The 27830-nt window shown below is 49.8% G+C and overlaps 1 protein-coding gene across 3 annotated transcripts in view; it reads left to right on the top strand.

Annotated features, from left to right (window-relative positions):
- The first annotated feature begins 656 nt into the window (after window positions 1-656).
- Window positions 657-27830, top strand: part of SLC11A1 (solute carrier family 11 member 1) — a 247802-nt gene continuing 220628 nt past the window's right edge. The window contains exon 1 of one of the 3 annotated variants that reach the window (XM_086954461.1): window positions 657-803. In XM_086954461.1, coding sequence (XP_086810587.1) covers window positions 659-803 — 145 coding nt within the window. In that variant the 5' untranslated portion in view covers window positions 657-658. Of the gene's footprint in view, window positions 804-16768; window positions 16804-17199; window positions 17470-27830 lie in introns of those variants that run through there. The other 2 variants (XM_086954463.1, XM_086954462.1) reach the window with 2 other exon arrangements.

The following is a 27830-nucleotide window of genomic DNA, read 5'->3' as shown; positions in this document are numbered from 1 at the left end:
GAGAGAGACTGACTGACAGAGAGAGCGACTGACTAAGAGAGACTGAATGACAGAGAGAGATAGACTGACTGACTGAAAGAGAGATACTGACTGACAGAGAGAGAGACTGTGATGGAATTGGGGTCAAAGTGTGTATGAAGCTATGCAATGCCTCTTAAGATTGCTATTGTCTAATAAAAATAAAAATGTATTATCAAAATGTGCTCTTTGTGGTTACATCTGCTTTTGAAATACTGCATTGAAGCTTTGTCCAATGTCTTAAAACGGAAACGAGAAGGAGCAGTGGATGCACATTTATCAAAACTAAACTATGAGTGGGCCAGATGTTGTATATCATGACAGGAGTCTGCATCAGGAAACCCACATAAAATTGGGCAAACTTTCCCGGCCTACTCATGGCAGGGACCATGTAATGAATGGACCACCACCTATGATAGCCTGCGGGCAGACTAAGCCCAACCTTTGACTCCACCATCCAGTGTTACTTATAACTGCTGTATTGGTGACAGTGGCGTAACAATCGCCCGCATCCCCTGCAGTATGGCGGGTCGCTGCCCTGAGAGCTCTAGACTGGCACGGAGAATGGGAGGGGGCCCCCTCCATGTAGTTTGCAGGGGGGCCCCCTCATGTTTCGTTACGCCACTGACCACGGGGTTCGATGGTAGCCACGAAGATTACACCACAGAACAGGACGACGTCATCGCACAAGGGGCAAACCATATTTGCCTACTGGACGTGGCTACCTTGGCACAGCGGTGGGCGGCGTCGTTCCAAGGAAGGCGCCAATGAATCCATGCAACTCGGTATGGGGGCATTCCAGGAGGGGGATTACAGATGTTTAACTTGACGATAAAATGAAGGATTGTGCACGAGTTTATAGAATTCTTTTGAGTCTGTGACGTAACCAGCTATGAAAAATGATTATTATTAAAAGGTTTGGAGTACAAAAAGGAATGTGTAAGTTGCAACCTAGTAAGTTGTTACCAAGCAAGTTACACTCTCTTATGCAAAGTACCTACAGCGCTTCTTTAACTTTTGTAAACATAGCGTGGCTCACACGAGTGTAAATTAATCTTTTTCCCATGCGTAAATAAATCGTAAATCTGAAAATCTCCTCTGAAGATTGGTTTCACGGTAACTTTCTTATGAGTGGGAGCAATTAAGCAGGAATAGGTGCCTGCGGGCAAACTGGGATGCTTAAAAAAACTGAAAAACGACCTGTTCTCTCTGAAGCCCTCGGGGCCGCATCCTGATGAGCTGCGCTGGCGCAGCGCACAGCCGCGCGCCTTTGATGCGCCTGCAGGCCCAGAGGGGAGTTTATTTAACCCCTTATGTCTGTCTCCGAGTAGTGCTTTATTTTAGTTAGCACACCTCGGCAAGCCTGTGGCCCTTGACGGCCACGTGTCTGCTTGAAATGTAGGCAAAGCCAGCGGCAGGGCTGGGGGGAGTGTCCTCGTCTGAGGCAAGAGAAGGAAAGGCTCTGCATTGTGTGGGGGACAATTTAAACCCAGTGTTATCGATTACTTATTTAAATAATCAATAATTGATGAATTATGGGCAGGGCCACTGGAACTATGCGATTCCACAGCCGCACCTTTTTTTTGGCTTAATTATGGGTTTGTCGCATTTGCCACATAATCTGTTGCATAATCTGCAAATGTTAACAAAAGTTATTAAAATGGATCAAAAGTTATTCAAATGCAGCAACGTGGGCTCGCGCGCAGTAGAAGACCCTGTGCAAAAGTTCACCAGTCATTTTTCTGTTCACTTTTCCAGTATTTGGCTGTTAAACTGGTACTAATGAGGGAACCCTTTGCAAAGACAGTATTTTAATGTGTAAGAATTACAAAAAAAATGAAGCAATAGTATCAAACAATGTGCTGTGTTATGCCGCATAATGTGTGTGGGTTTTTGCAGCATAATTTGGTAAATCCTTCTGTATAATTTGGTGCTCGCCTGCCGCATAATTCCAGCGGCCCTCATTATGGATCTTTTCAATAATTCAGCTAGCTGCAGCTGGTTGACATGCTCAGCTCTGTTGATGGAGAAAGACAGTGAAGGAAGCCAAGAGGTCACTATGAAGCCTAAGAAAACTGCCCAGGAAAGGGACCACCAGGACACAGCTAATGAATCCTAGCCAGAGGAGAAGATGTCCCTGGAAGGTCAGAATTCGATTCTCAGATCAATGTTGGGGGGACCACATGACAAATGGTCGAGGCTCGACCCCGATGAGGACTTGGGTGATGAACCTAAAAACATTAACGGGCGTCAACTGGTGGAGGTGACTGCGAGACTTAGAGATTTGTTGAAGTTCCTTAAGAAGTTCCTATAGGACAACATGTTTTTGTACGTATACGAACGGCCCTGCACGCGGATGCTCCACCTTTCCATGAGCTACTTACATCCATGATCCTGAAAGAGTGGAAGGATTTAGGGAATTCCTCTTTTTCCGGATGTCTAGCTAAAAGGTTCCTTTGGACCAGTTTGATGTCAACTTTCCTCGGGTTAGGAAGGCGAACACCATTTTGATCAGTTTGGCATCTGCTTCATTTTTGGCCTCCAAGAAGTCTCTCTTCCAGAGGCAATGGTCAGGAAAATGGGGGGTACCTTCAAAAGGAACTGTTCAGCATTCAAAGAGAACATTGGTGCTACATCTGCCTCCCAGATGATGTTGCAAGGCTTTCGGATACTTTTAGATATGTTTTGATAGTTTATAAGAGAATAAGGATCCTTCAGAGGTTCTCGAAAAGATGGATCTTCTATTACAGTGATTGCGGGATTCTGTTTTTGACTCCCTCTGAGCAGCACCAGCATCGTCACGGGACCACGTGGCTGTCAGAAGGCTATCGTGGCTTCAGCTCTGGAAAGTGGACCAGTCACAGGGGTCTTCCATTCTCCACCTTCCATTTCTGGGGCAGAACTGGATGAAATAGTGACAAAGTCGGATAAGGAGAGGAAGATACTTTTCTCCATTTCGAGCCCCTTCTGCAAAGAAGTATTTTTCAGAAAAAAAACCAGGTCGGGCACTTCAGGAGAACCAGCTACCATTTCAAGGATGAAAGTCCTGGCCACAGACTGGAACCCCACAAGCCTGCTCTCTGAGCAGGGCAGTGGGAGCCCGGCTAAAGAACTCTTATCTGGAGCGAGTTCAGGTAGTATCAGATCGAGGTCTTGACAGTAATACAAGATGGTTCTGTCATAGACTTTTCGAGCCTTCCACCACAGCATTACTTTCCCACCACACTAGTGCCAATAGACCTGGCTAAAAAACGTGCAGTGTTGCTGGTGTACTGACCTAGTCCCAGAAACGTCTCAACAGGTTTGTGGGGTTCGCACCCTTCAGGATACTAGCATTGGAAATGGTGACTCCAATGTTGTTGAAACATGACTTTCCAGTGACCTTCCATTTTAAAGATGCATGTTTGCATCAGGTCTGGGTGTAGTTTGTGGAGTTTTGCTACACGGAACTCCGCAAAGTTACAAAAAAACTCTGTGAAGTTTCACAAGTGGCGGAGGTGTAGGAAGGTGGAATGTGATCCTATGGTTACCCCCACTTTTTGCCTGGTGTTTTGCTGGTTTTCGACTTAGTTGGACTGGGATCCTGCTGTTCAGGACCCCGTCTGTCTGCTTCCTCTATAAAATGGATACCATGTACTTTAGGTACATACTAGATTAGTTACTGGGTCACCCTTGTGAGTCCCTGTATATGGTATCTTAGGTACCCAGGGCATTGGTACCCCAGAGGCCTACCAGGACCTGAAGCATGTATTATGCCACCCCTGGGTAGCCTTCCAAAAGGGCACCACAGGTCTGCACTTGCAGCCTGGGTAAGGTGGTGTAAGCACCCCTTAGTTAGATATAGTATACCTATATCTACCTTTACATATAGACACATATTAACCTATAAGTCACTCCTATGGAAGGCCTTGACAATCCTGAAGGCAGAGTGACTGGTTTTGTGTGAGAGGGTGCCCTGACATGAGCTGAGCCCCTCTGCAGCTTTCGGAACCATCTCCTTATAGATGTTCTATGATATAGCCATACCATATACTCTTAAGTGCATTATAATCCTCACGGTTAATGCTAACTTTGGTTTGGCTTTATCAAAACATGTTGTGTTTGGTGTCAAACACTTTGGAATACTACCCCCCCAATCCTTTGTTCTTTGAGGTTTCCTGGTTGCTCCAGAAGTACTCTGACTCCCATCTAAAGAAGGAGTCCCCAGACCTTGCTGGTCTGAACCGAAGCTAATCTCGACATCTTGTGTGGGTTGTTGTTGCCAAGGCTTGTTGGGTCCAATCCGGATTCTGACGCTGCAGTACTCGACATCCTTCCTGGGACAGCTCGAATCCAGCTCCTGGTTGTCGTCGACGCCTCCTGGTCCTTGTGGCTGAAGAGTCAAGCTTCAACTCTTTCACCTGAAATCACCCGACATCGGCTGGCCTCTCCTTTTCGCCAACCTGGTCACTCGCTAGTGACCCAGACTTTGTCCCCTCTGCTTTCAGGTTCTTCACATCTCTGATCCACCCTTGGATCCACCCGGACACTTTTCCTCTGGTCGCCTGCAGTATTTCTTCGCAGCTCTCCATTGGAATCGACGACGAAACCCGAGACCAAAAGACACCTATGCACCCGGCTTCCCTGGGTGAGGTAACATGAGTACTCCGGTGCTCCCGTGGGTATTGACTCTCGAAGTGTCCTAGTCTAAAAGGGTTCCATCGTAGTGTACCTCTAGGTGCCCTTAATCTTTAAAATTGTAACTTGTTCGTTTTCCATAGAATGTCAATGGTGATCCCCGGCTGTGTTTAGACACTGCACGCGTTCCCCATGGGTCTCCTGCATCCCTACCTTGGGTGGTTCCTGTTTGCCCCAGCGGTTCTACAGGCCCTAGGCCTGCTTTCTATCCCTCACGTGGTTCTTATAACACTATTTTAGTATATGGTTTGTGAGGCCCCTAGGGCATAACGTATACTGTGCAACTTATCGTATGCTAATTAAGTTCCTTGTATTGTACTTTTACCTCTGACCTCAAAATGATTCCAGGCAGTGGCAACCACTGCCGTAGTTGCCGACAACGGCAGTGGTCTCTTGGGAGTGGCATAATTTGCAGCAAGTGGACCTTTTGCTTGATCATTGGCCCTCAGTGACAATGGAACGTGAGAGGCTCGTTCCTATCTCTGGGTAGTTGACAGCCCTTTTACGGTGATGGCTGTACGAGGAGAGTCCAAGGAAGGGATTTATTTTTTCAATGCCCAAGCCTGCGCCCGATAACATAAGATGCAAGTGAATGGGGGTGAGGTGCCACTCTTGAGGGTACAGAAGTAAAAGGAAGCTGTCATTGTCAGAGGAGATGCACTGCTCAAACTGGAAGGAGTTGTTGGTGGTATGGTATGCCCTTCAAAGGTATGCACACCACCTGGAGATTTCCTCTGTCCTAGTCAGGGCTGACAAGCAAGTAGAGAAAAGTTGCTTGAAAAGGCACGGCGGTACAAGGAACAGGACCATGACAAACGTGGCCATGGAGATTTTTGCCTGGGCAAAATGTCCTCTGTTAGTGCTAAGGACAACATATATTTTGGGTTGGTAAACATTCAAGAGGGACGACGCCGTAATCTTCTGACCCCAATCTGGTATCATCTGAGCAAGCAGTCCTTCCTCCTGATAGTGGACAGGTTCAGCAGTCCACATCAGGCCAACTTGGCCTCAACATCCACCAGGGAAAGACCACGATCCTCAAGGCTAACAAGGCCCACATTACTGCAATCACTCTTGCAGGGGATGCACTGGAAGAAGTTGAGGCCTTCTCTGACCTGAGCAGTATCTCAGACAAGCAGGGCAGCACAGAGACTGATGTCAAGGCAAGAATCGGCAAAGCAAGGGCTGCTTTCATTCAGCTAAAGCTCCAAGGACCTAACACTGCAACCCAAGATCAGGCTTTTTTTTTTTTCACAACCAATTTTATTGAGCAAATGAGCATCAAGAATGTGGCATCTCCACACACCAAGAACACCACAACAATATCAATATAGCAATTACATAGGCAGCAAGTGATAGAGCAGACTCAGAATAGGCTCAGTATAGAAACTCCCCAGCAACCTACCCTAACCCACAACGCTACCCCCCCCGCTCTGAATACCCCCCAACCCCCCTTACCACACGTGTATAGAAAGCAATAGAGAAAAAAAAATATATAGACAGGTGTAATGCCACCAGGGCGTCGCTGCATCAGGCCAAAATTGTCACTGTAATCAAATGTCCTCCTCCTGCTCCGCCGGGGGGTCCAAGGACAGACCACGATAGTCGGCCCAACGCTTCCAGATTTTGTAGTGTTTGCGCGGGCAGCCCCTCGCTTCAAAGATCGGCCTCTCCAGACCCATAAAATAATCCAGCCCAGCCTTCCATGCAGACAGGGGGGAGCCCTCACCGACTTCCACGCCCGGGCCAGGTCCCGCTTAGCCACGACCAGCCCCAAGAGCAACAAGTGGCGCTTATACACATTGCCCCCAATCCCTTCCATAATATGCAGTAGGCCCAGCCGGTGGGTACGAGGAAGGTCCCAGCCCAGGACCTCAGCCAGGCAACTCCACACACCCCTCCAGAACCCAGTCAGCCGGCCACACGACCACACCGTGTGCATCAAGGAGCCAGGCACCGCCCCACATCGCAGGCATTCCGGGGATGCAATCAAACCAGCCTTCCACAACCATTCACGCGTATAATAAGCGCGATGCAAGTATTTGAATTGGATTAGCCGGAGCCGGACCGCAATGGCGGTTCCACGTGGGGATTCCAGTGCCTCCCTCCAATCGTCCTCATCCAGGGGGCCCACGTCCACTTCCCACGCCTCCCGAAGGGAGTGTAGGGTGGAGGAGCAATGAATAACAAGTGTCTGGTAAATCCTAGAGACCTTCCTGTCCCCCAGGTCCCCCATAAACACTTTAGCCTCGACTGGGCTAAACTCCGGCAAGGAGTCGAGACCGGCGACGCTCGGGGTGAGGGCATGCCGCAGCTGGAGGTAGCGGAAGAACTGGGACTGAGGCATTTGGAACTCTGTGCGGAGCTCCTCGAAGGATTTGAGGGTGGTGCCGGACATGACCTGGCCCAGTTGTGTAATCCCAATGGCTTCCCAACCCTCAAACCCGGTCAGGGCCGCCAGCTCCGGGAGCAGGCCGTTATGCCAAAGCGGCGTCTCAGCCGTCAATCTGCCCCACCATCCCATGCGGCGTAGTGACTGTCGCCACACCGCAAAGACCACCCCAGTGACCGATGGCAACCCACGGCGCAGGCGAGCTGAATAAAGAATGGTGTGGAGCGTGCGATCACCCATGAGCAATCGTTCCAGAGCATAAGCCGGATCACCCCTATCACCATACCACCATTCATTAAGGACAAGTAGTTGGGAAGCTTGGTAGTAGGAGAGGAGGTCCGAGGTGGCCAGGCCACCACAGTATGTGGACAGAAAGCACGTCTTCAAGGCCACTCTGGCCGCACCGCCACCCCACAAGAAGCGGCCCAACACTGAATTAACCTGACGGAACCACTCCAGGCCAATGGGGTGTGGGAAATTCTGGATTTGGTATAGGAGCCGCGGAAGCGCCACCATCTTGAAGATGGCCGATCTCCCAAAGATAGTGAGCGGCATTCTGGACCAAGTCTTGACATCAGCCTGGACCCGTTCCCACACCGGCAAGACTCCACGCGCCCAGGCCACCGCCCGTGACTCTGAGAGGAAAACGCCCAGGTATTTTAAGCCATCCGACGCCACTCGCAACTCAGCAGCCCAGGGGTCGGCAACCACTCCGCCACCCAGCACCCACAGGGTCGATTTATTCAGGTTAAGATGAAGACCCGAGACCTCGCCAAACGCCCGCATGATCTCCAGAACCCGGGGACCCGATCGCCGTAGATCAGTAAGGAAGAGGAGGACGTCGTCCGCATACAGTGCAATCCTATCCACCAGGTCCTCATTCCAGACGAAACCACGCAACTGGGCATCTGCTCGTATCCGCGACGCCAGGGGTTCCATGGCGAGGGCAAACAGGTATGGGGACAGCGGGCAACCCTGCCGAGTACCGCGACCTATACGGAAGCGCCCAGAGGTAGCACCGGCCACACGGACCGAGGCCGTTACGTTAGTGTAGAGGAGACGAACGTACGACAAGAAAACCGGCCCCAGGTTGAGGCGGGCCAACAGTGTGAACAGATATGCCCAACTCACCGAATCAAAGGCTCGGTCCATGTCCGCCAGGAGGAGTGCCGCTTGTTCATCTCTAGCACCCATGGCATCCACCGCTGCCTGCGCCCGCCGAATATTATGCCGGGTGGCCCTGTGAGGCATGAATCCAGCCTGGTCGGGGTGGACTAGGTCAGCAATGTGGGGCAAGAGGCGGTTCGCCAAGGCCTTAGCCAGAATCTTGGCCTCGATGTTAAGAAGGGAAATCGGCCTGTAAGAGTCGTGCCTGTCCGGTGCCCTGCCCGGCTTCAAAAAGACCACGATTTCAACATGACGATGATGATGGTGGCAGCTCTCCCTGAGCCCGTGCCGCCTCCAGGGCGCAGCGATAGTGGGGCCCCAGCTGGACGTGAAACTTTTTATAGAATTCGCTTGGGTAGCCACTCGGGCCGGGCGCCTTACCAGTGTTTAGTTGACCAAGGGCTTCCCCGCGTTCCTCAGCCGTAAGCGGGGCATCCAGGGCGGTCCTGGTCTCATCGGGGATGGCCTGGGGTAGCAGGTCATCAAGATACGTGGATATCTCGCTCGTCTCCAAGTGATCACGAGGAGCGTATTGAGCCTCGTAATAACGGGCAAAACTAGCCGCCAGCAAATCCGGGTCGGTCATGACCGAGCCGTCATCCGCCGTAAGGCCCGGCAACACCAGGGGCTGGAAGGTCGCGTGGCATAACCTATGCAGCATAGAACAGGACTTGTCGCCCCACTGATACACCCTGCTGCGCGTGGCGAGCCATGCCTGCCGGGCTTCCTTGTAAAGGACGGAGGCGTACGACTGTTGGGCCTGCAGGAGCTGCCTCACAATACCTTCGTCGCCCCCGAGCCGACCACGCTGCTCCAGCTCCTCTACGCGGGCCGCGGCGGTCACAATGGCCTCCCGATGTTTTCGCCGAGCAGCCACGCACCAAGCTATATCGATGCCCCGAAGCGTAGGTTTCAGCGCCTCCCACACCACCATTACGTCCACATCCCCCACCAGATTCTCGCGCCAGAAGTGATCAATCTCCTCGCGCAGGTGATGCACATACTCAGGCCGCTGCAGCTGCCATGATGACATCCGCCATCGAAACAGCTGTTTTGTGGAGGGGAGGGTCATAGTGGCTAGGACAGGGGAATGGTCAGACAGGCCTCTGGGGAGTACCACAGCATCTCTGACTCGACTCAGACAGGCACCCGGCACAAACAGATAATCTAGTCTCGAAAAGGACCCATGCACCGCCGACACATATGTGAATTCACGTGCAGCAGGATGAAAGTGTCGCCACACATCAACCCAGCCCAGGCCACTCACAGTCGCACACAATTTGGTGGGAGCAGCAGCAGGGGGGGATCCGATACAGCAGGCACCCGCCTCAGGCGATCCAGGCCCACATCCATAACCTCGTTCCAATCGCCTCCCACCATGGTCAGTACCTCCGGAATCTCATCCCACAGCGCGAACAGCCGCTCAGACAAGGCCCACTGCAGAGGGGGGGGGGCGTATACGCTACCAAAAACCACTTGTTCGGTACCCAACAGGCCTTTGATGAAAATATACCGGCCCTGAGGATCAATCCATTGCTTTTCATGCACATAAGCCACCCTGCGGTGCACCAAGATAGCCACTTCCCGCGAGCCCCTCGTGAAGCCCGCATGGTACACTTGCTGAAATCCGAACCTCTGGAGGCTAAGGGCCTTGGAGCCCAGCATGTGGGTCTCTTGAAGCAGCAGCACATCCACCATCTCTCTTTTCCCCCAACGCAGCACAGCCCCACGCTTGATTTTATCCAGAATACCCCTCACATTCCACGTCACAACACGCAGGGTCTTTTGAGGAGACATAGTCGTATTATCAGCCATTATCAACACAGTGTCCAGTATCCAGCCCTCCGCCCCACCCTGGCGCACCCCACAAAGCAACAAAATCAAGAGCCATATACACGTGTGGTCCCACCCTCCCAGCCCGAACACTCAGCACCCCAACACCCACCAGGCCACCCCAAGCCCGAACTTCCCCAAACGCCAACAACAAGGCAACCCCCCCCCTGCGCCCCACACCCCCAACCCCAATACCTCAGAAAACAGTGAAGTATCTGTCGCGACATGGAGAGACCCGGGTCCAGAACAGAGAACCCAGGGCCCGCCATACCAATGGATCCCAACACCCCCATCAGCACACACTCACCACCCCCCCAACAACACCCACTACTCGTGTGGGTCTAAGGCCCATAGAAACCGCCACCCGAGCCCCGCAGTGGCTCAACCCAGAGCCTCAGAGTGTCTCAGGAGCATAGAGATAAGCACGAATAGAGTCATATGGAACAGTCTCACCAGCTGATCCATTCCAACATAGGCCAACACCAATGTCCAGGCTCCACCAGGGTTCAACTGCCAGCATCAGAGTGTTCAGAGTCAAGTGCGCCGTTCGTCTGCGTCGCACTAGCGGAGGCTGACCGTTTCTTAGATCTGGACCTTCGATGTCGTCCCTTCCGGTTAGTACGGTCTGTCCGCTCCGGTGATGACCTTTGGGACCCGCCAGGGTCCAGCCCCGGCTGGGCATGTGGCCGAAGTCGCACCGTCTCGTCGGTCCAACGGAATACCTCCTCGGGTGTATCGAAGAAGTGCATCCGGGACTGGTGTACCACTCGCAAGCGGCCCGGGTACAGGAGAGAGTATTGGAGCTTCAGGCCTCCCAACTTAGCCTTGGCGGCCACAAAGGATTGTCGCTGCTGCTGAACCATTTTCGTGTAGTCCGGGAAGATCATTATGGTGTGATTTTCATATGTAAGCGAACCCTTGTTCCTCGCCTCCCGCAGTATGGCATCACGGTCATCATAGTTCAGCAGCCGGGCAATGACCGGCCGAGGACGCTCCCCCTCAGGTGGCCGTTGAGTCAAGGCCCTGTGTGCCCGTTCAATCACAAAGCACGCCAACAGTGTCCCCTCAGGGACCCAGCTCTCCAGCCAGTGGGTCAGGAACCGCTCCATGCCATCTTTCTCACACCGCTCCGGAAAGCCGATAAAACTGAGGTTATTTCTCCGTGCGCGCCCTTCGGCATCTTCCACACGGGCCGCAAGAGTCTTCTGGACACATTCCACCTCTGCCATTCTTTTCTTTAGGGCGCCGATGTCCGTTTCGGTCACCGAGATGCGAGATTCAGTCTCAGTTATCCGCGCCACCGCGTTCCGGAGGTCCTGGCGAAGCAGTGTAACGTCCACTCCCACTGCCCCAATTTTGGCATCTAGCATGTCCCGGGATTGGGTAATGGCCGCCAGGATTGCCGCGTTGCCCCGGCGCCGCCACTGGGCCCGGCAAACTTGTCCATGGGGCCCTGCTTAGGCGGGCCCCCTCCACCACCCCTGGTCATGGCCGCTCACGGACACAGCGGATCTTCACACTGGACGGGGCGGGCGCCGCCCGCGGCAGGTTCAGCAGGCCTTGGGCAGCAAGTCCACTACTATGGGCACAGGAGGCCCCCGGCCCCGCGTCAGGACGTCGGGTCTGGTGTCCGTGTAGGAAATTGTGGCAGGCCAATGTGACCCCGGCGTCACGAAACTCGAGGCGTCATAGGACCGGACAGGCCCCCACTACGCCGTGTCACCCACAAGTGTTCTCAGGAACCAGAGGAGGCAGGGCACCTCCGCAATCCTCAGGCAACCAATGCTTCATAGGACCGGACAGGCCCCCACTACGCCGTGTCACCCACAAGTGTTCTCAGGAACCAGAGGAGGCAGGGCACCTCCGCAATCCTCAGGCAACCAATGCTGCAAGGCACGGCCGAGGTCTGCGCCGCTGATGCCACACAGCAGCGCGCCTACAGCCGCCCCTCGGCGGTCCGAAAATCGAGGTCCCCGGCTTCCAGCCAGCCGCTAGGCCGCAGACCGCCGTCGGCGCCTCAGGGTCCCAGAGGGGATGGAGCCGCCAGATCCAGGCACCGGAGAAGACAGGGCCCACTCCTGGACCGACGGCGCTCGCCAGGCACCACCCGCGGGCTCGGGGTACGAGCGCTGCAGGGCCGTCCGGGGTCCGCACCGCTGATGTCACCCTCGGCAGCGCTCCGGCAGTTGCCACTCGGCGTCTCCGAAATCGAGGTCCGCGGCTCACGGCCAGTCGCCAGGCCGCACACCGCTATCGGCGCCTCAGGGTCCCGGTGGAGACGAAGTTGCGGGATCCCGACACCGGAGAGAGCAGGACACACTCCTGGATCGGTGTCGCTAGCCAGGTATCTCCTGCGGGCTCGGGGGCCAGGATAAATGATGAAAGTAAGTTCGGGCCGGCGGGAGCTCTACTAAGCTGCGACCGCCATCTTCGCCCGCCTAGCCACGCCCCCCCCCCAAGATCAGGCTTTTTAACACCAACGCAAAATTTGGTCCTACTGTATGGAGCAGAAACTTGATGGATAACAGTGATGACCACAAACAAAGTCCAGACCTTCATCAACACCTGTCTGAGAAAAGTCCTCTGAATCTGCTGGCCAAGCACCATCAGCATCAACGACCTATGGCAGCAGACGTCACAACTCCCGCGCTCATGAAAAGGCACCGGGCTGGATAGGTCACACCCTCCGCAAGCCTGCATCAAACACCACCAGGCAAGCCCTCATCTAAAACTCTCAAGAAAAAATGAAAATATGAAGGCCAAGAAACACCTTCCACTGAGGCCTCAAGGCTGACTGCAAGGAGAAGGGCTACACCTGGAGTATGATTGAAAGAAAATCCCAGGACAGAGATAGTTGGAGAGTCCAGGGTGATGGCCCATACCTCCAGAGGGGTAGTAGGCATAAGTTAGTAAATGAGCAGTCCATGGCTGGATTTGTTTTCCTCCCTGAGCAATGGTCTTCTACCACACTTTTGTTCAGAGACTTGGCATCATGTTTTGCGGATGGTGATGCAATTTTGTTCCCATGGCTGTGCGGTATTCTGTTTGCTTTTCCTCAATACAGCTTCTTGCAAGGGTCTTGCAAAAGATTCTGAGTAACCTGGAACAAGTGACTTTGTGGGCTCTGTTTTGGCCACGGCACCCATGGTCTCCGCTGCGGAGCCTGTAATGGAAGGGCCACTCTCTTCAGCTTCCTCCTCACCCACCAACTCTTCAATTTCCATCTCTAACACTGTCACACTTGTAGACCTTGCATCCCATGGCATGGGTATCGAACCACGGGCCCCTAAAGCTTTAGGGTGTTCAAAGGAGGTCGCGGTTGATATCCAGGCTTGCAGGACGCCTTTTACGCACACAGTTTATTCAAGGCGTTGGAAGCATTTTGAGAGTTGGTGTGAAGTGAAGGTTGTGAATGCAAGGATTTGGGACCAATTCCTTACTTAGATTTGCTAAAAGGTGTCTTCCTGTTGGAGCTGTCCCCTCCTATGCTTTCACCCTCGTGGGCAGCACTTAGAGGTTTCAATGGTTGAGATGGGAATAGTCCTAGGCTCATTCCTCTGGCTTTCAAGGTATCAAAGAGCTTCAGGTGAAACAGACCAAGAACCAAGACGCCAGGAGCTGCTGGGACTTCTCTGTCGGTCTTGAAGATTCTCTGAGCCTTTGGATATGGCAGACATTGCATCAGTTTCAGCAATAGAGTCTTTTTGTTTGCTATAGAGTCACGTAAACATTTTGGGGTGCTAGAGACCCTGGTAATAAATAACCCTCATCTAAAGTTCCTGCCAGATAGAACAGTTCTGAGACCTGATCCTACCTTGAGGCCTAAAGTCCAGAAACACTTTCACTGTTCACAACACATTGTTCTCCCTGTAATGGCAGATGTTTCAGACTCAGGGATTCCTGAGTCGTTAGTTGTGAAGAGAGTGTTACTTGTAGCGAACCAAGGATTTCCCTTTTTCAAGTGCTTCATTCATGGCTTATAGTCTGGCAAAGAAAGGGAAGTGGGTGTAACAGCGCCTTTGAGTCACAGGGTAGGAGCGGCCATCACTCACGCTTGGGTTCCATCACTCACGCTTGGGTTCCATCACTCACGCTTGGGTTCCATCACTCACGCTTGGGTTCCATCACTCATGCTTGGGTTCCATCACTCACGCTTGGGTTCCATCACTCACGCTTGGGTCCCATCACTCATGCTTGGGTCCCATCACTCATGCTTGGGTTCCATCACTCACGCTTGGGTTCCATCACTCACGCTTGGGTCCATCACTCACGCTTGGGTTCCATCACTCACGCTTGGGTTCCATCACTCACGCTTGGGTTCCATCACTCACGCTTGGGTTCCATCACTCATGCTTGGGTTCCATCACTCACGCTAGGGTTCCATCACTCATGCTTAGGTCCATCACTCACGCTTGGGTTCCATCACTCACGCTTGGGTTCCATCACTCACGCTTGGGTTCCATCACTCACGCTTGGGTTCCATCACTCACGCTTGGGTTCCATTCCTCACTCTTGGGGTCCATCACTCACGCTTGGGTCCATCACTCATGCTTGGGTCCATCACTCACGCTTGGGTTCCATCACTCACTCTTGGGTTCCATCACTCACGCTTGGGTTCCATCACTCACGCTTGGGTTCCATCACTCACGCTTGGGTTCCATCACTCACGCTTGGGTTCCATCACTCACGCTTGGGTTCCATCACTCATGCTTGGGTTCCATCACTCACGCTTGGGTTCTATCACTCACGCTTGGGTTCCATCATTCATGCTTGGGTTCCATCACTCATGCTTGGGTTCCATCACTCACGCTTGGGTTCCATCACTCACGCTTGGGTTCCATCACTCACGCTTGGGTCCATTACTCAAGCTTGGGTTTCATCACTCACGCTTGGGTTCCATCACTCACGCTTTGGTTCCATCACTCACGCTTGGGTTCCATCACTCACGCTTGGGTTCCATCACTCACGCTTGGGTTCCATCACTCACGCTTGGGTTCCATCACTCATGCTTGGGTTCCATCACTCACGCTTAGGTTCCATCACTCACGCTTGGGTTCCATCACTCACGCTTGGGTCCATTACTCAAGCTTGGGTTTCATCACTCACGCTTGGGTTCCATCACTCACGCTTTGGTTCCATCACTCACGCTTGGGTTCCATCACTCACGCTTGGGTTCCATCACTCACGCTTGGGTTCCATCACTCACGCTTGGGTTCCATCACTCATGCTTGGGTTCCATCACTCACGCTTGGGTTCCATCACTCACGCTTGGGTCCCATCACTCATGCTTGGGTCCCATCACTCATGCTTGGGTTCCATCACTCACGCTTGGGTTCCATCACTCACTCTTGGGTCCATCACTCACGCTTGGGTTCCATCACTCACGCTTGGGTTCCATCACTCACGCTTGGGTTCCATCACTCACGCTTGGGTTCCATCACTCATGCTTGGGTTCCATCACTCACGCTAGGGTTCCATCACTCATGCTTAGGTCCATCACTCACGCTTGGGTTCCATCACTCACGCTTGGGTTCCATCACTCACGCTTGGGTTCCATCACTCACGCTTGGGTTCCATTCCTCACTCTTGGGGTCCATCACTCACGCTTGGGTCCATCACTCACGCTTGGGTCCATCACTCACGCTTGGGTTCCATCACTCACTCTTGGGTTCCATCACTCACGCTTGGGTTCCATCACTCACGCTTGGGTTCCATCACTCACGCTTGGGTTCCATCACTCACGCTTGGGTTCCATCACTCATGCTTGGGTTCCATCACTCACGCTTGGGTTCTATCACTCACGCTTGGGTTCCATCATTCATGCTTGGGTTCCATCACTCATGCTTGGGTTCCATCACTCACGCTTGGGTTCCATCACTCACGCTTGGGTTCCATCAATCACGCTTGGGTCCATTACTCAAGCTTGGGTTTCATCACTCACGCTTGGGTTCCATCACTCACGCTTGGGTTCCATCACTCACGCTTGGGTTCCATCACTCACGCTTGGGTTCCATCACTCACGCATGGGTTCCATCACTCATGCTTGGGTTCCATCACTCACGCTTAGGTTCCATCACTCACGCTTGGGTTTCTGCTGACTGTGTTGTTCCAGAGGGTCTACAAGCCTTCTCCACCAGGTCAGCACCTGAGCCTTGGGCTGGGTCAGGAGGGGTATTCCAACCGGAAATATGTAGGGTGGCCACGTGGTCCACTCCTCACACTTTCATGGCACATTGAGTGTGAGAAGTGATTTCAAGTGATTCTTGAAACCTTGCTTCCAGCTGTGGAAAGCTGTAATGATGTCTTTTCTGAACTGTGCATTGAGTGGAAATGTTGTTAGAAGGAAAGATGGGTGAAATATTATTGATGCTTGAGAGGCACAGGAGGGGACTGGGGCTGGGACGAGGAGGGACAATGAAGGGTTAATGAACCTATAACTTACTGGTAACCTTCACCACTCCAAAACAGGAGCTCCTGGTCCTGGTCCAATTCCTGGCACTTCCTCCAGTTCTTGGCACCAATACATTTGGAGAGTGAAGAGAAGAAGTGCCTTGGGGTGGAGGGCGGGACGCGGGGATAATTATGCTGTAGTCATTGAAACAAAAGAAGGACTAATCTCCCTCCTTCAACAAAACGACGTGGTAAGAAGGCACTGTTCGATCCTCACAGGTGGAGACTGGGACAGGAGCTCTGATTCAGAGTAATGAAAATTACTGGTAAGTAACGGTTCGTTACATTTTACAAGCATGAACACCAAAACAAATGAAAAAATGTAGCATCCATTTATTTATTTGAATGTTCAATTGTCATTACCTAGCTAACTTGTTATTGATATTTTTGTCAACAAGTGTTTATATATATGCTCCTGCAGCTTGTGTTGCAAGGTGTCCTTCAACTTTGTGACGAAATTCGTTCTATGTAAAGATGTAAGACAAAATAAATAAATAAAAATAATAAGGCGCCAGGTGGGGAAATTCCCGGGCTCTGTCGACACCGCAGACCTTGGCACCAGTCGCGAGTTACTACCACGAAGTGTTTTTTTAGACAGACCGCTGTTCTCCCTTCCTGGTTCCGTTTTCGGGGCGTGCGAGTGTCTGAAATGAGTCGTCTGAACCTGAGAGTGCGAGAACAGCACCAGCACAGGGCGCGGGGACCACGTGCGCGTCACAAATCACGAAACTTCCTCTAATCAAGTCAGGGCAGGGGTCACCCCACGCCTCCTCGCATGCCCTGGTGCACTCTTTGATAAGAGTACTGCAGCGCGAGCCGCAGGGTACAGTCAGAGGCTCTGGGCACTGCCAGGCTCGCGCCAGCGTCTCTGCTGCCCTGGTGTTTGCTGCAGGTGCCCCAGTGCCCGAGAATGGCGCCCCCAGAAGAAGCAGGTACCTTTCATTACAAATGACTTCTTATTTACGAATATGCAAAGCTTGTAAAATAGTGTGCATTATATAACTTTTTTTTTCGGGGGGAGCATACAGGCCACTTAAGGGCTGAGAAAGCCCCGGGGGTTCTTGCACTCGCTGCTGATGTCCGCACGCAGCCTCCAGGTCACAGCCCCGGCCTGCATCCCAGCAGAGGTCCGAGGTCTCAGGCGGTCCCATGACAGGTGTTAGTAGCGCTTTATCACTGCTCCCTAGTACAGATGGTCTATAACAGTAAAGGTAATAAAAACGCGGGTCACAAGTAGAGGACCCCGTGCCCGCAACTGACATGTACGACCTGGGGCGTCAAGTCGGGCTGACTCAGCCTTTCATCGTTGATACTTCGGCGTTTGGTTGGATAACAAAAAGTCATCTGTTTGGAAGACACGTACTGAATTTTGAAGGAGATAAAGGTAGAACACACATTTTTGTTATTCTTGCTGATAATTAGGGCTCCCGGTTTTATGCTATTTATTTTTTTAACATTTCCGTCTGTATTTATCCATATTTATTTATTGGCCATTTTATCATAAATTTATCTATATTCATTTTGGGTTTTGCGTATAAATGAATCGTAAAACTGTACGTTTCCATATTTATTTAACCAATAGACGCGCACTCATACTTTGATGTCTGTCGTGGTTTAGCTGTTCTCGCTGTCAAATATTACTTAATGGTAAATACTAGCATTATACCATAAATGTATGTTGACATATGCCATTATTTAAAGAAGTTTGATCTTGTTATTTAATTTCCCATGCTGTCCATCTGCTCAGCTTCTGGCCTTTAATCCATGAAAGACAGCACGGAGAGTCACTTAAAAGAAGCCCAGTTTTCTGTATTTATCAACTTTTAAAAATAAATGCAGACAGAAAAGACATTGTTTTCTGTCTGTATTTATCTATAAAAATCTGTAAAAATGGAAAACATGGAGCCTTACTGATAATATACTGCAGGGTAGGGGTCAACCCCCCCCCCCCCCCTCCATTTTTTATGAGAATACTGTAAGACGCAGAGCAGTTCCTTGACCAAGCAGATAAGTAAGACTACAGGATAAGTTCCTTTTTATGATCATGGAGTTTAATTTGGGTATATTTTATTCTTTATTAACGAGGCCACTAGAATTATGTATTTCTCTAGCTGCATGTAAAATGGAATACAGTTAGCTGGACTATGACCCCATCTGGCAGCTAAGGTAAGTAAAACATGCTTTTAAATGTATGTTGTTTACTTGCTAGTGGCTGAGAGTGTGTTTATGTGAGAGAGCGTGTGAATGTGTGTATGTGTAAGCATGTGTGTGTGAGCCATAGCAAAGGCACAATGGCGTGCCATGCCACTTCTGCTTCCCCTGGCATGTGGTGACTCGACACCCATGATTTTACCCGAGTGAAAATCCATGGCTCCAGGAGTTACCTTAGACCAATTTATTTTGACACAATGAACAAAAACCTCATTATGGGGCCCTTACTACAGATTTTTACGCTTTCCTCGCAAATCACCATCTGCTGCGCAACTGCAGGTTTTAACACAAAAGTCTTATTTTTAGGCTGAAATGGACCAAGAGTTACTGAAACACTTTTTACATGGAATGCAACTCAATGTCGGGAATGTTACAAAAGTAATCTGGTCCCTTCCAGCGTTAGAGCGCTCTATTTAAGAGTCGAAGCTTTGATAGTTACTCCCAGCTGGCACTGATTTTTAGTGCCGGGTGTTTATCCTGCGCTGTAAAATCAGTGCGAACAGCATCTTGCACAGTGCAAGAGTAGAAGGTCTACGTGAAAGGGAGGTTTCTCAACGTGAGCGGTAGCGACTATCCCCGACCGCCCTCCTTGAGAAATCTCGCAGGGAAGTGGTCTAGGTTGGATTTTTCTCTCTCATGCTCGCCAACTTGCTTTTGGCGAGCACAAGCGAGGATGAAGCTCCGTGGAGTGGAAAAAACTCCATGAGCAGAGTTCTCTGTTAAATATGAACAGGCATATTTAACTGTTCTTAAGCAGAGTGGGAATAAAAAGTCATGAACATGTTTGTTTCACTATTCATGTAAATTCACGTTTGTATCAGACACTGTTTTCTAAGCAGCTGTTATTTGTGAGACACATCTCAAAGCAGCTGTTTGTTGTCAGACACTGTCCTCAAAGCAGCTGTGATTTGTCAGACACTGTCCTCAAAGCAGCTGTGATTTGTCAGACACTGTCCTCAAAGCAGCTGTGGTTTGTCAGACACTGTCCTCAAAGCAGCTGTGATTTGTCAGACACTGTCCTCAAAGCAGATGTTATTTGTCAGAACCTGTTCTAAAAACAGCAGCAGTCATTTCTCAGACACTGTTTTCAAAGCAGCTGTGTCAGACACTGTCCTCAAAGCAGCAGTTATTTGTCAGACACTGTTCTCAAAGCAGCAGCTGTTATTTGTCAGACAGTTCTCAAAGCAGCAGTTATTTTTTAGACACTGTTCTCAAAGCAGCTGTTCATTGTCAGACACTGTCCTCGAAGCAGCTGTTATTTGTCAGACACTGTTCTCAAAACTGCTGTTATTAGTCAGACACTGATCTCATAGCAGCTGTTATTTGTCCGACACTATCTTCAAAGCAGCTATTTGTCAGACACTGTTCTCAAAGCACCTGTTATTTGTCAGATGGTATCCTCAAAGCAGCCAATTATCAGACACTGTTCTCAAAGCAGCTGTTATTTGTCAGACGCTATCTTCAAAGCAGCTATTTGTCAGACACTGTTCTCAAAGCAGCTGTTATTTGTCAAAAACTGTTCTCAAAACTGCTGTTATTTGTCAGACACTGTTCTCAAAGCAGCAGTTATTAGTCAGACATTGTTCTCAAAACAGCTGTTATTTGTCAGATACGGTTCCCAAAACAGCTGTTATTTGTCACACTGTTCTTAAAGCAGCTGTTATTTGTCAGACACTGTTCTCAAACCAGCTGTACATTGTCAGACACTGTCATCAAAGCAGCAGTTATTTGTCAGACACTGTCCTCAAAACTGCTGTTATTTGTCAGACACTGTCCTCATAACTGCTGTTATTTTTCAGACACTTTCCTCAAAGCAGCAGTTATTTGTCAGACATTGTTCTCAAAACTACTGTTATGTGTCAGACACTGTCCTTAAAGCAGCTGTTATTTGTCAGACACTGTCCTGAAAGCAGCAGTTATTTATCAGACATTGTTCTCAAAACAGCTGTTATTTGTCAGATACGGTCCCCAAAACAGCTGTTATTTGTCAGACACTATCCTTAAAGCACCTGGTATTTGTCAGACACTGTTCTCAAAGCAGCTATTTGTCAGACACTGTTCTCAAAGTAGCTGTTCATTGTCAGACACTATTCTCAAAGCAGCAGCTGTTATTTGTCAGACACTGTTCTCAAAACAGCTGTTCATTGTCAGACACAGTTCTCAAAGCAGCAGCTGTTATTTGTCAGACAGTGTCTTCAAAGCAGCTGTTCATTGTCAGACACTGTTCTCAAAGCAGCTGTTCATTATCAGACACTGTTCCCAAAGCAGCAGCTGTTATTTGGCAGACACTGTTCCTAAAGCAGCTGTTCATTGTCAGACACTGTTCTCAAAGCAGCTGTTCATTATCAGACACTGTTCCCAAAGCAGCAGCTGTTATTTGTCAGACACTGTCCTCAAAGCAGCTGTTATTTGTCAGAGCAGCTGGTATTTGTCAGACACTGTTCTCAAAGCAGCTATTTGTCAGACACTGTCCTAAAAGCAGCTGTTATTTGTCAGACACTGTTCTCAAAGCAGCTGTTCATTGTCAGACACTATTCTCAAAGCAGCAGCTGTTATTTGGCAGACACTGTTCTCAAAGCAGCTGTTCATTATACAATTTGTCACCAGTAACATATTAGAATTTCTTATGTAGTGTACTTTGCTCTGTTGTAAAGCACTCTGGCACCTCTGGGTAAAGTGCATGCTGTACAAAAACACACAAATAAATAAATACATTTCAGGAGCAGTTAAAAGAAAGGGGGCTGGAGAGCCGGACACCGCTGTTACTGTGTAAGCGGCAGCTGGTGTTGTGCCCATGCAGCGGGGTTCACACTGCCTGCTGGCAGGACACATGTTGACTTGTAGAGCAGTGCTACTGCTGTCCTATTACAGCTGAGCAGTGACGTCACAGCTGTACTGTACATACAACATTAGACAGGAATGAAGGACACGAAATATTGCTGCACCTACTCGATCCGCTGCACGGGAACCTGCCCACTCAGCACCAGCATTCAAGACTGCACAGTCAACTCTCCACAAGTTAGAGACAGATTTTCTTGAAACTTAACAACCCCCCTCTCACGTGCCCTCAATCAACCTTCCCAATCGAGCTTCCTTTTCTGCCCTCATGGGGCGCTGAAGCGACCCCCTCCTGATACCCAGCCACACATACCAGCAAATTCTCTAAGAAAGCAGTGTAAACATGTTATATTTTCTCTCTGGAATTGTTTTCTCACACATGAGTTCTGGGACCATTGTCCTTTAGCTCAGAGGGTCAATGCACTCGATAAATGCAATTGGAAGAATCTAGATGTTAAAACGTGCAGGCCACAAGCAGCTCTGCTCCCTGGCTTGCAAGCTGACGATGAGATGAAATGCTGATTCGGCCCTGCAAGCACTACGGCGTGTGGGTATATGACGTTTACAACGCGAGCGTTACAACGACGTACCATTACCACGCGGTTATAACAACGAAAGTTGTTACAACGAATTGCGCTGGGTGGCGCTCAAGGATAGTAAATCATTTAATTTACTATCCCAACACTTTCCCTACTATCCACGGGGACTGGTGTTGGAATAGTAAATAAAAAATTTTAAATTTGTGCCCCCCCCACGCAAGTCGTTGTAACGACTTGCGTTGTTACAACCGCGTTGTAATGGTACGCGTTGTAAAAGTGTGCGTGGTAGTGACGTACATCCAGGCGTGTGACATCAAGTTAATGTATAAATCTCTACTGCAGGAGCTCGACACAGTGAGCTATCTTGCCAGCATCTCTATGAACGGCTACTGGCAGGTTCTTTTTGTCAGTCTAAGAAGAGCGCCTGAGAATGTGGACATTAATTACCTGAGAATCTCATGCCGTGGCAGGTTGTTTTATCAGCTTCGAAATATGGTGTGTACTTACTCTGCAATGGACTCTTTTCTGTAGTTTTTAACTGTGGATATGTACTACCGCATTGCTCCACTATCTGCCAGATTCTAACCCATTTTCATAAGAAGCACGGACTATGTAATTCCATTTAGATGATTGTATTTAAAAGTGTCCAAGCTAAACGGCCAAGAGTTTGCGGTACGTGGGCCCTGTGCTCACTGCGCCACTGGAAACACGCTACACCGGACTAGCGAGCCCGTATCAGGCCGGAACCAGTCTTGGGTTGCTTGCGTTCCAGTTCAGGGAGGACCTGGCCCGGCGGGTCGGGCTGGACTGTTCCTATTGGAGCAGGGTCAAGACTGATTTGCATTTGGATGAGTCCAAACTGAGGGGACATGGTGAGCAAAAGAACGATGGGTTGGAATGCTACCCGAGCCATTACCATGGGTTATAATTACTGCAAGCACGCCTCCCATCACCTTTTGTGTGTTTGATGGATACCTCTTAGTCACACTGATTGTGGAGTGTGTGTCCTCTTGAACCAGCTCTTTTGGTGACAGTGTTGGGTAGGACTGAATTGGTTCCTTGTTTTTCAGGTCTCGCATACTAGAAAGTCACTTTGCTGTCTAGTGCGAGAGACGTGGTGAGCTCACTTTTGCGAGAGATATGATGGGCTTACCAAGAACATACAGGGGCTTGGAGCCCTCAGCTGCTTACCATTGGTTGGCTTTCCTGGGGAAACAGGCTTTACTATGCAACCGTCACAACGCAAGCCATTACATCACATGCCGTTGCCACGAAAAAGGTGTGCAGCAGTGGGTAGAAGGTGTTGGATTTAACTCCAACAGGTTCCCTACTGTTGCACATACTGGAGTTGGAATAGAAAATTAATCCATTCCAACTTCCAGTGCTCCCCCGACAGAAAGTCGGGGTAAAGGTTGGCTTTGCAATGGCATTTGATGTAATGGCCTGCGTTGTAACGTCACATATTCCTTTCCTGTCCCTGTCTTTAGCTCCTTCTTATTCACGTCATATGTTGTCAATCTTGTGCTTGCCCCTCACCTTCAGATATTCGCATCGATACAAATTTATTGTGACAAAGACTAAAGAACGACAGAGAGAGTGGCTGATTAATCACTGTGACTGTCTTGCTTACATCGAATCAAAGGGATTGCCTATCATAAAATATTGCAAGGACATTACTATGACTTAAACCATCACAGGCCCTTTCACCTGTTAGATGACACAGGCCTACGTCCCTTCTACTCATATGAGGTCGGAATATAACGATCTTTATGCCTAGCCTGTCTACTGCACTTTGTCCTGAGGAAGACCCGTCATGATGCATTTCATCTGCACAAACCACAGGGTCGAAACGTCAACAGTTATCCCCGCTCATGACCCACAACCCCCTCAGCCTTATCATAAAATAAAACAGAAAGACTGAGCGTATTTAAAAACATTTTTAGGGGCAGATCTTTCATTTCAAGTCCCGCTTCTGTATATTATTGACACACTTTATGTAATATATCCCTTGGTCACTTATATCACTTTGTTCATGTACTTCACCTTAATTACATGTCGCCCAGTAAATAAATCAGTAAATATTAAACATTGAAATAACTCTCGCTTTTGTGTCCCATTTTCCAAAAAGTCTTAAAAGCATTTGCTAGACTTCTATCTTGCTGGCCATTGCCTTACATGTATGAAAGAAATTTGTTTGTGTTCCCCATCAGAACCACTTGTAGTTCTTTTTGTCCCTCCCATGGAGCATTACCTCTTTACCATCTCTTTTGATTGTCTGAGTCCATGCTCTCACTACTTGTTTTCAAGTGCTACTTTTTTCATTTGTGTTAAGAACTCTGTGGAATGCATGTGTTTCGCAGCTGTCTCCCTCATGCACCTATCTCCCCATGTACTCTGTTTTGCTCTCTGTTGCCCGTGTGTTTCTCCCCGCCATTGTCTATTTTGCCCTCGCATTACTTCACCTTTGTGAACAAACTCTCTGGAAGCACGATTCTTTCAATCAATCAATCAATCAAAGACTTTTATAGAGCGCACTACCTACCCGTAGGGTCTCAAGGCGCTGGGGGGAGGGGGGTGCCGTTACTGCTCGAACAGCCAGGTCTTCAGCTTCTTCCTGAAGGAGAGGCGGTCTTGGGTCAGGCGCAGGTCGGACGGGAGGGAGTTCCAGGTCTTGGCGGCCAGGTAGGAGAAGGACCTTCCTCCTGTTGTCGCTCTTCGGATGCGGGGGACGGCGGCGAGGGCGTGGTTGGCTGAGCTGAGGTGGCGTTTGGGAGCGTAGAAGTTGACTCGGTTGTTGAGGTAGCTCGGGCCTTCTCCACGGTGAGTGGTTCTTCTGCTAGAGCATAGAGTGAGGAGCCGGCAGCAGGTTCAGAATGAAAGGCGGAGTCAACGATTTGCTAATGTAAAATGCATTAAAGTTTTAAAGTGAAGAGGCCCCATGACCCATATATAACAGAGAAACAAGTGTCAGCAGATGCTCCAGCTGTTTCATTTAGAAGTCATTTGAGGCTGATTTCAGTGAAGTTGGTGATGGCTGGAGCAATGTCTTTAATGCCAGGATTCACATACTGATAGAACTGGACGACCTTCGTGGAAGTATGCACCTCAGTAAGCCTTCTAATTTCAAACCTTGTTATGAGGCTCCTCCCAAAATCCTTCCCTGTCCTCAATAAGGTTGTTTTGTCACTTCGATAGATTCATAGTTGCCTGCGCGTTTCCTGCCTGTCGGCTGCCCTGGCGTGGGGTCCTTCAAAGAGGAACAGAAACACCGAACCTGTACTGTGCCCTGTAGAAACATTGATGGAAGTGAAAATAGGAGCAGCCCTGTAACATGAACAGTAACCTTACTGAGGAACACCCTGTGTAGAGCAAACAAAATGGTCCAACCGAGGACGCTGGACTGATGTACCTCGCCAATTTCATAGATCTTTCCGCCATCATACTGAAAATTCCCACTGCCAAATTAGGATGGCGGTGGGAATCACAATGGTTCCACAGCGGACGGAAAGTCCGTCCACCTTGGTTTCGCAAGGCGGTCCCTTTCCGCCCGCCTTGCGAACCCTGAAGAAGGGCAGCATTGAAGCGGTGCCGTGCAGGCACCACCGTAGTGATTAGGTTATGCCCTTCCGTCTTTCTTTTTGCGGCAGATAGGTCGTGGAAGAGGTGTGGCGCAGCGGCCAGGGTGCCTGACACCGGACTATGGGGTTCACGGTTCGATCCCCGGTGCCGGCGGCAGGTTAGCCCAGCACCACGTGACTTTGGGCAATAGCTTTCGTAATCTTCCCGACGGCCCCCAGCGCCGGGACACCACTTCGGAGGTAGCTGTGCGCTTTACAAATACTGGTATTTCATTTCAATATTTCATTTCATATCCTGTCCCGAAAAGACAGGTAGAGACTGGCTTTGGGGGCCCCCCAATGTGTGTGTGGGGGTGAACTGGGGGGTACCCCCCTGCAGTTCCAGCAGGCACCACGTGGTGCCTGCCACCTGGTGCAGGGAAATGCTGTGTGTGCTCTTTTGACATTACGGACAGTGCTGCAGCCAGCAGCACCGTCCGCAATGTTAAAAGGCCAGGATGCGCCTGGCAAAATATGGCGGGTGCATCCTAATTGCACTGGTGGGACCGCCGCACGTCTGACGGGCGGTCCCAGCACCGTTATGATGGCGGGCGGACTGATGTCCGCCCGTCATCTTAATGAGCCCCTTACAGTCCAAGAGCACCGAGTTTATAGCATCACTGGCCATTCCATAAGGCGCGGTAAGACAGCAGCCCTGGAATGCGAGCGGCCAAGTGACGGAGACAAATTACTGCAAAGAAAGAACCTCAACATTGCCCTTTTAAGTGTTTAGGGATGCACTGCAGCAAGCACAATTCAACCCTGCCTCCAGTCCTGGAACCTCTCCCACAGTTCCTGGCAGATTGCTTGGTAGATATTAACTCTCTCAGAATTTTTTATGTGCTTTGTAAATATGCTCAATGCTATTATGAGGGTAAGAAGGGTTATATATTGACCCACAGAGGAAAATGTGGGTGTGCTCGACTTCGTAGACGTTGTCAATATAAAAATTATTAAGGGCCCAGCACTGATGGTGCTCAAAATGAATGCTGCTAACCCCGTATTCTGATCTAGATAAAAATATAAGTAGAATTTTGAAAGAGGAAAAAGTCCACTTGTAATTATTTTGCTAAAAAAGTTGCACTATGCTGAGGGATAACACTGTTGTTAATCTCCAGCCAGATAATTGTAAGTCCGAGCCTAAGGCAGGGCCCATAACCAGGGAAAGGGTAATGGACAGTTTGTAACTACTACAGCATGCAAGAAAGACAATTAGCACCTGCCCCTTTCATCACCCAATATAGGCATGAGGCCACGCCCACTGCCTCTCTGCTACTTGCCCTATCCGTGAACCTAGAAGAGAGCCAATTGGCACTAGCACTGGCATGATTCCGCCAATCTCTGCTTTCCACCTAGGGTGGTAATCAACAAAACAGACACATTGGCTGTGAAAAATAAACCTTGGCCAACCAGAGCTTTGGAGGACAGTGTTGATCCAGGCCATCATGATTAGGCGTCAGGCAACTGTTTTGTTGCACACGATCAACCGGGCACGATTTTATTTAGGTTTTTTGGTTAACTGAATATGCAAATTGAGGGCACTCCATAACAAGGTCTCGGGCAGAAAATTATTTTGTAATTAAATCCAAGTAATCCAACTGATGTAATACTTGTGGACAAGCCCCAGTGCTGGGTCACTTAGATTGCCTTTTTATACCATCATTTGCACCAGATAGCTCAAAAAGGAAATTTTCACGAATCGCTCACTGCATAAGGGACATTGGGTGAAATTGTCGCTTTTGCATAGATTACTTGAAGTAAAAACAGAGTTTACCCTTTTGGTTGTTAATTATCAAGGCACACCTTTTTCTATTACCCGGACCCGCTGTAACACGAACGCGCCGGAAGAGGTTTCACCCCCGGAAAGAGTGTCGCTGGACGGATCAGCCGCGAGCATCGAATTACCGGGGTATAATAATAATAAAAAACGGAGGATATAGCCACGAGTGCTTCAATCAGCTAACAGGTGAACACCCATAAGGACTATACTCAGAGAGAAGATCTCGAACAGAAGACTTAAAAATATCGTTTCAGGTTTTGAAGTAACGCCAGTGAGTCTTAAAGATATCCAGAAATCCACCAGACATG

The sequence above is a fragment of the Lissotriton vulgaris genome, chromosome 2_1, assembly GCF_964263255.1.
Source record: "Lissotriton vulgaris chromosome 2_1, aLisVul1.2, whole genome shotgun sequence".
NCBI lineage: Eukaryota > Metazoa > Chordata > Amphibia > Caudata > Salamandridae > Lissotriton > Lissotriton vulgaris.
This window is presented reverse-complemented; position numbering and strand designations above follow the sequence as displayed.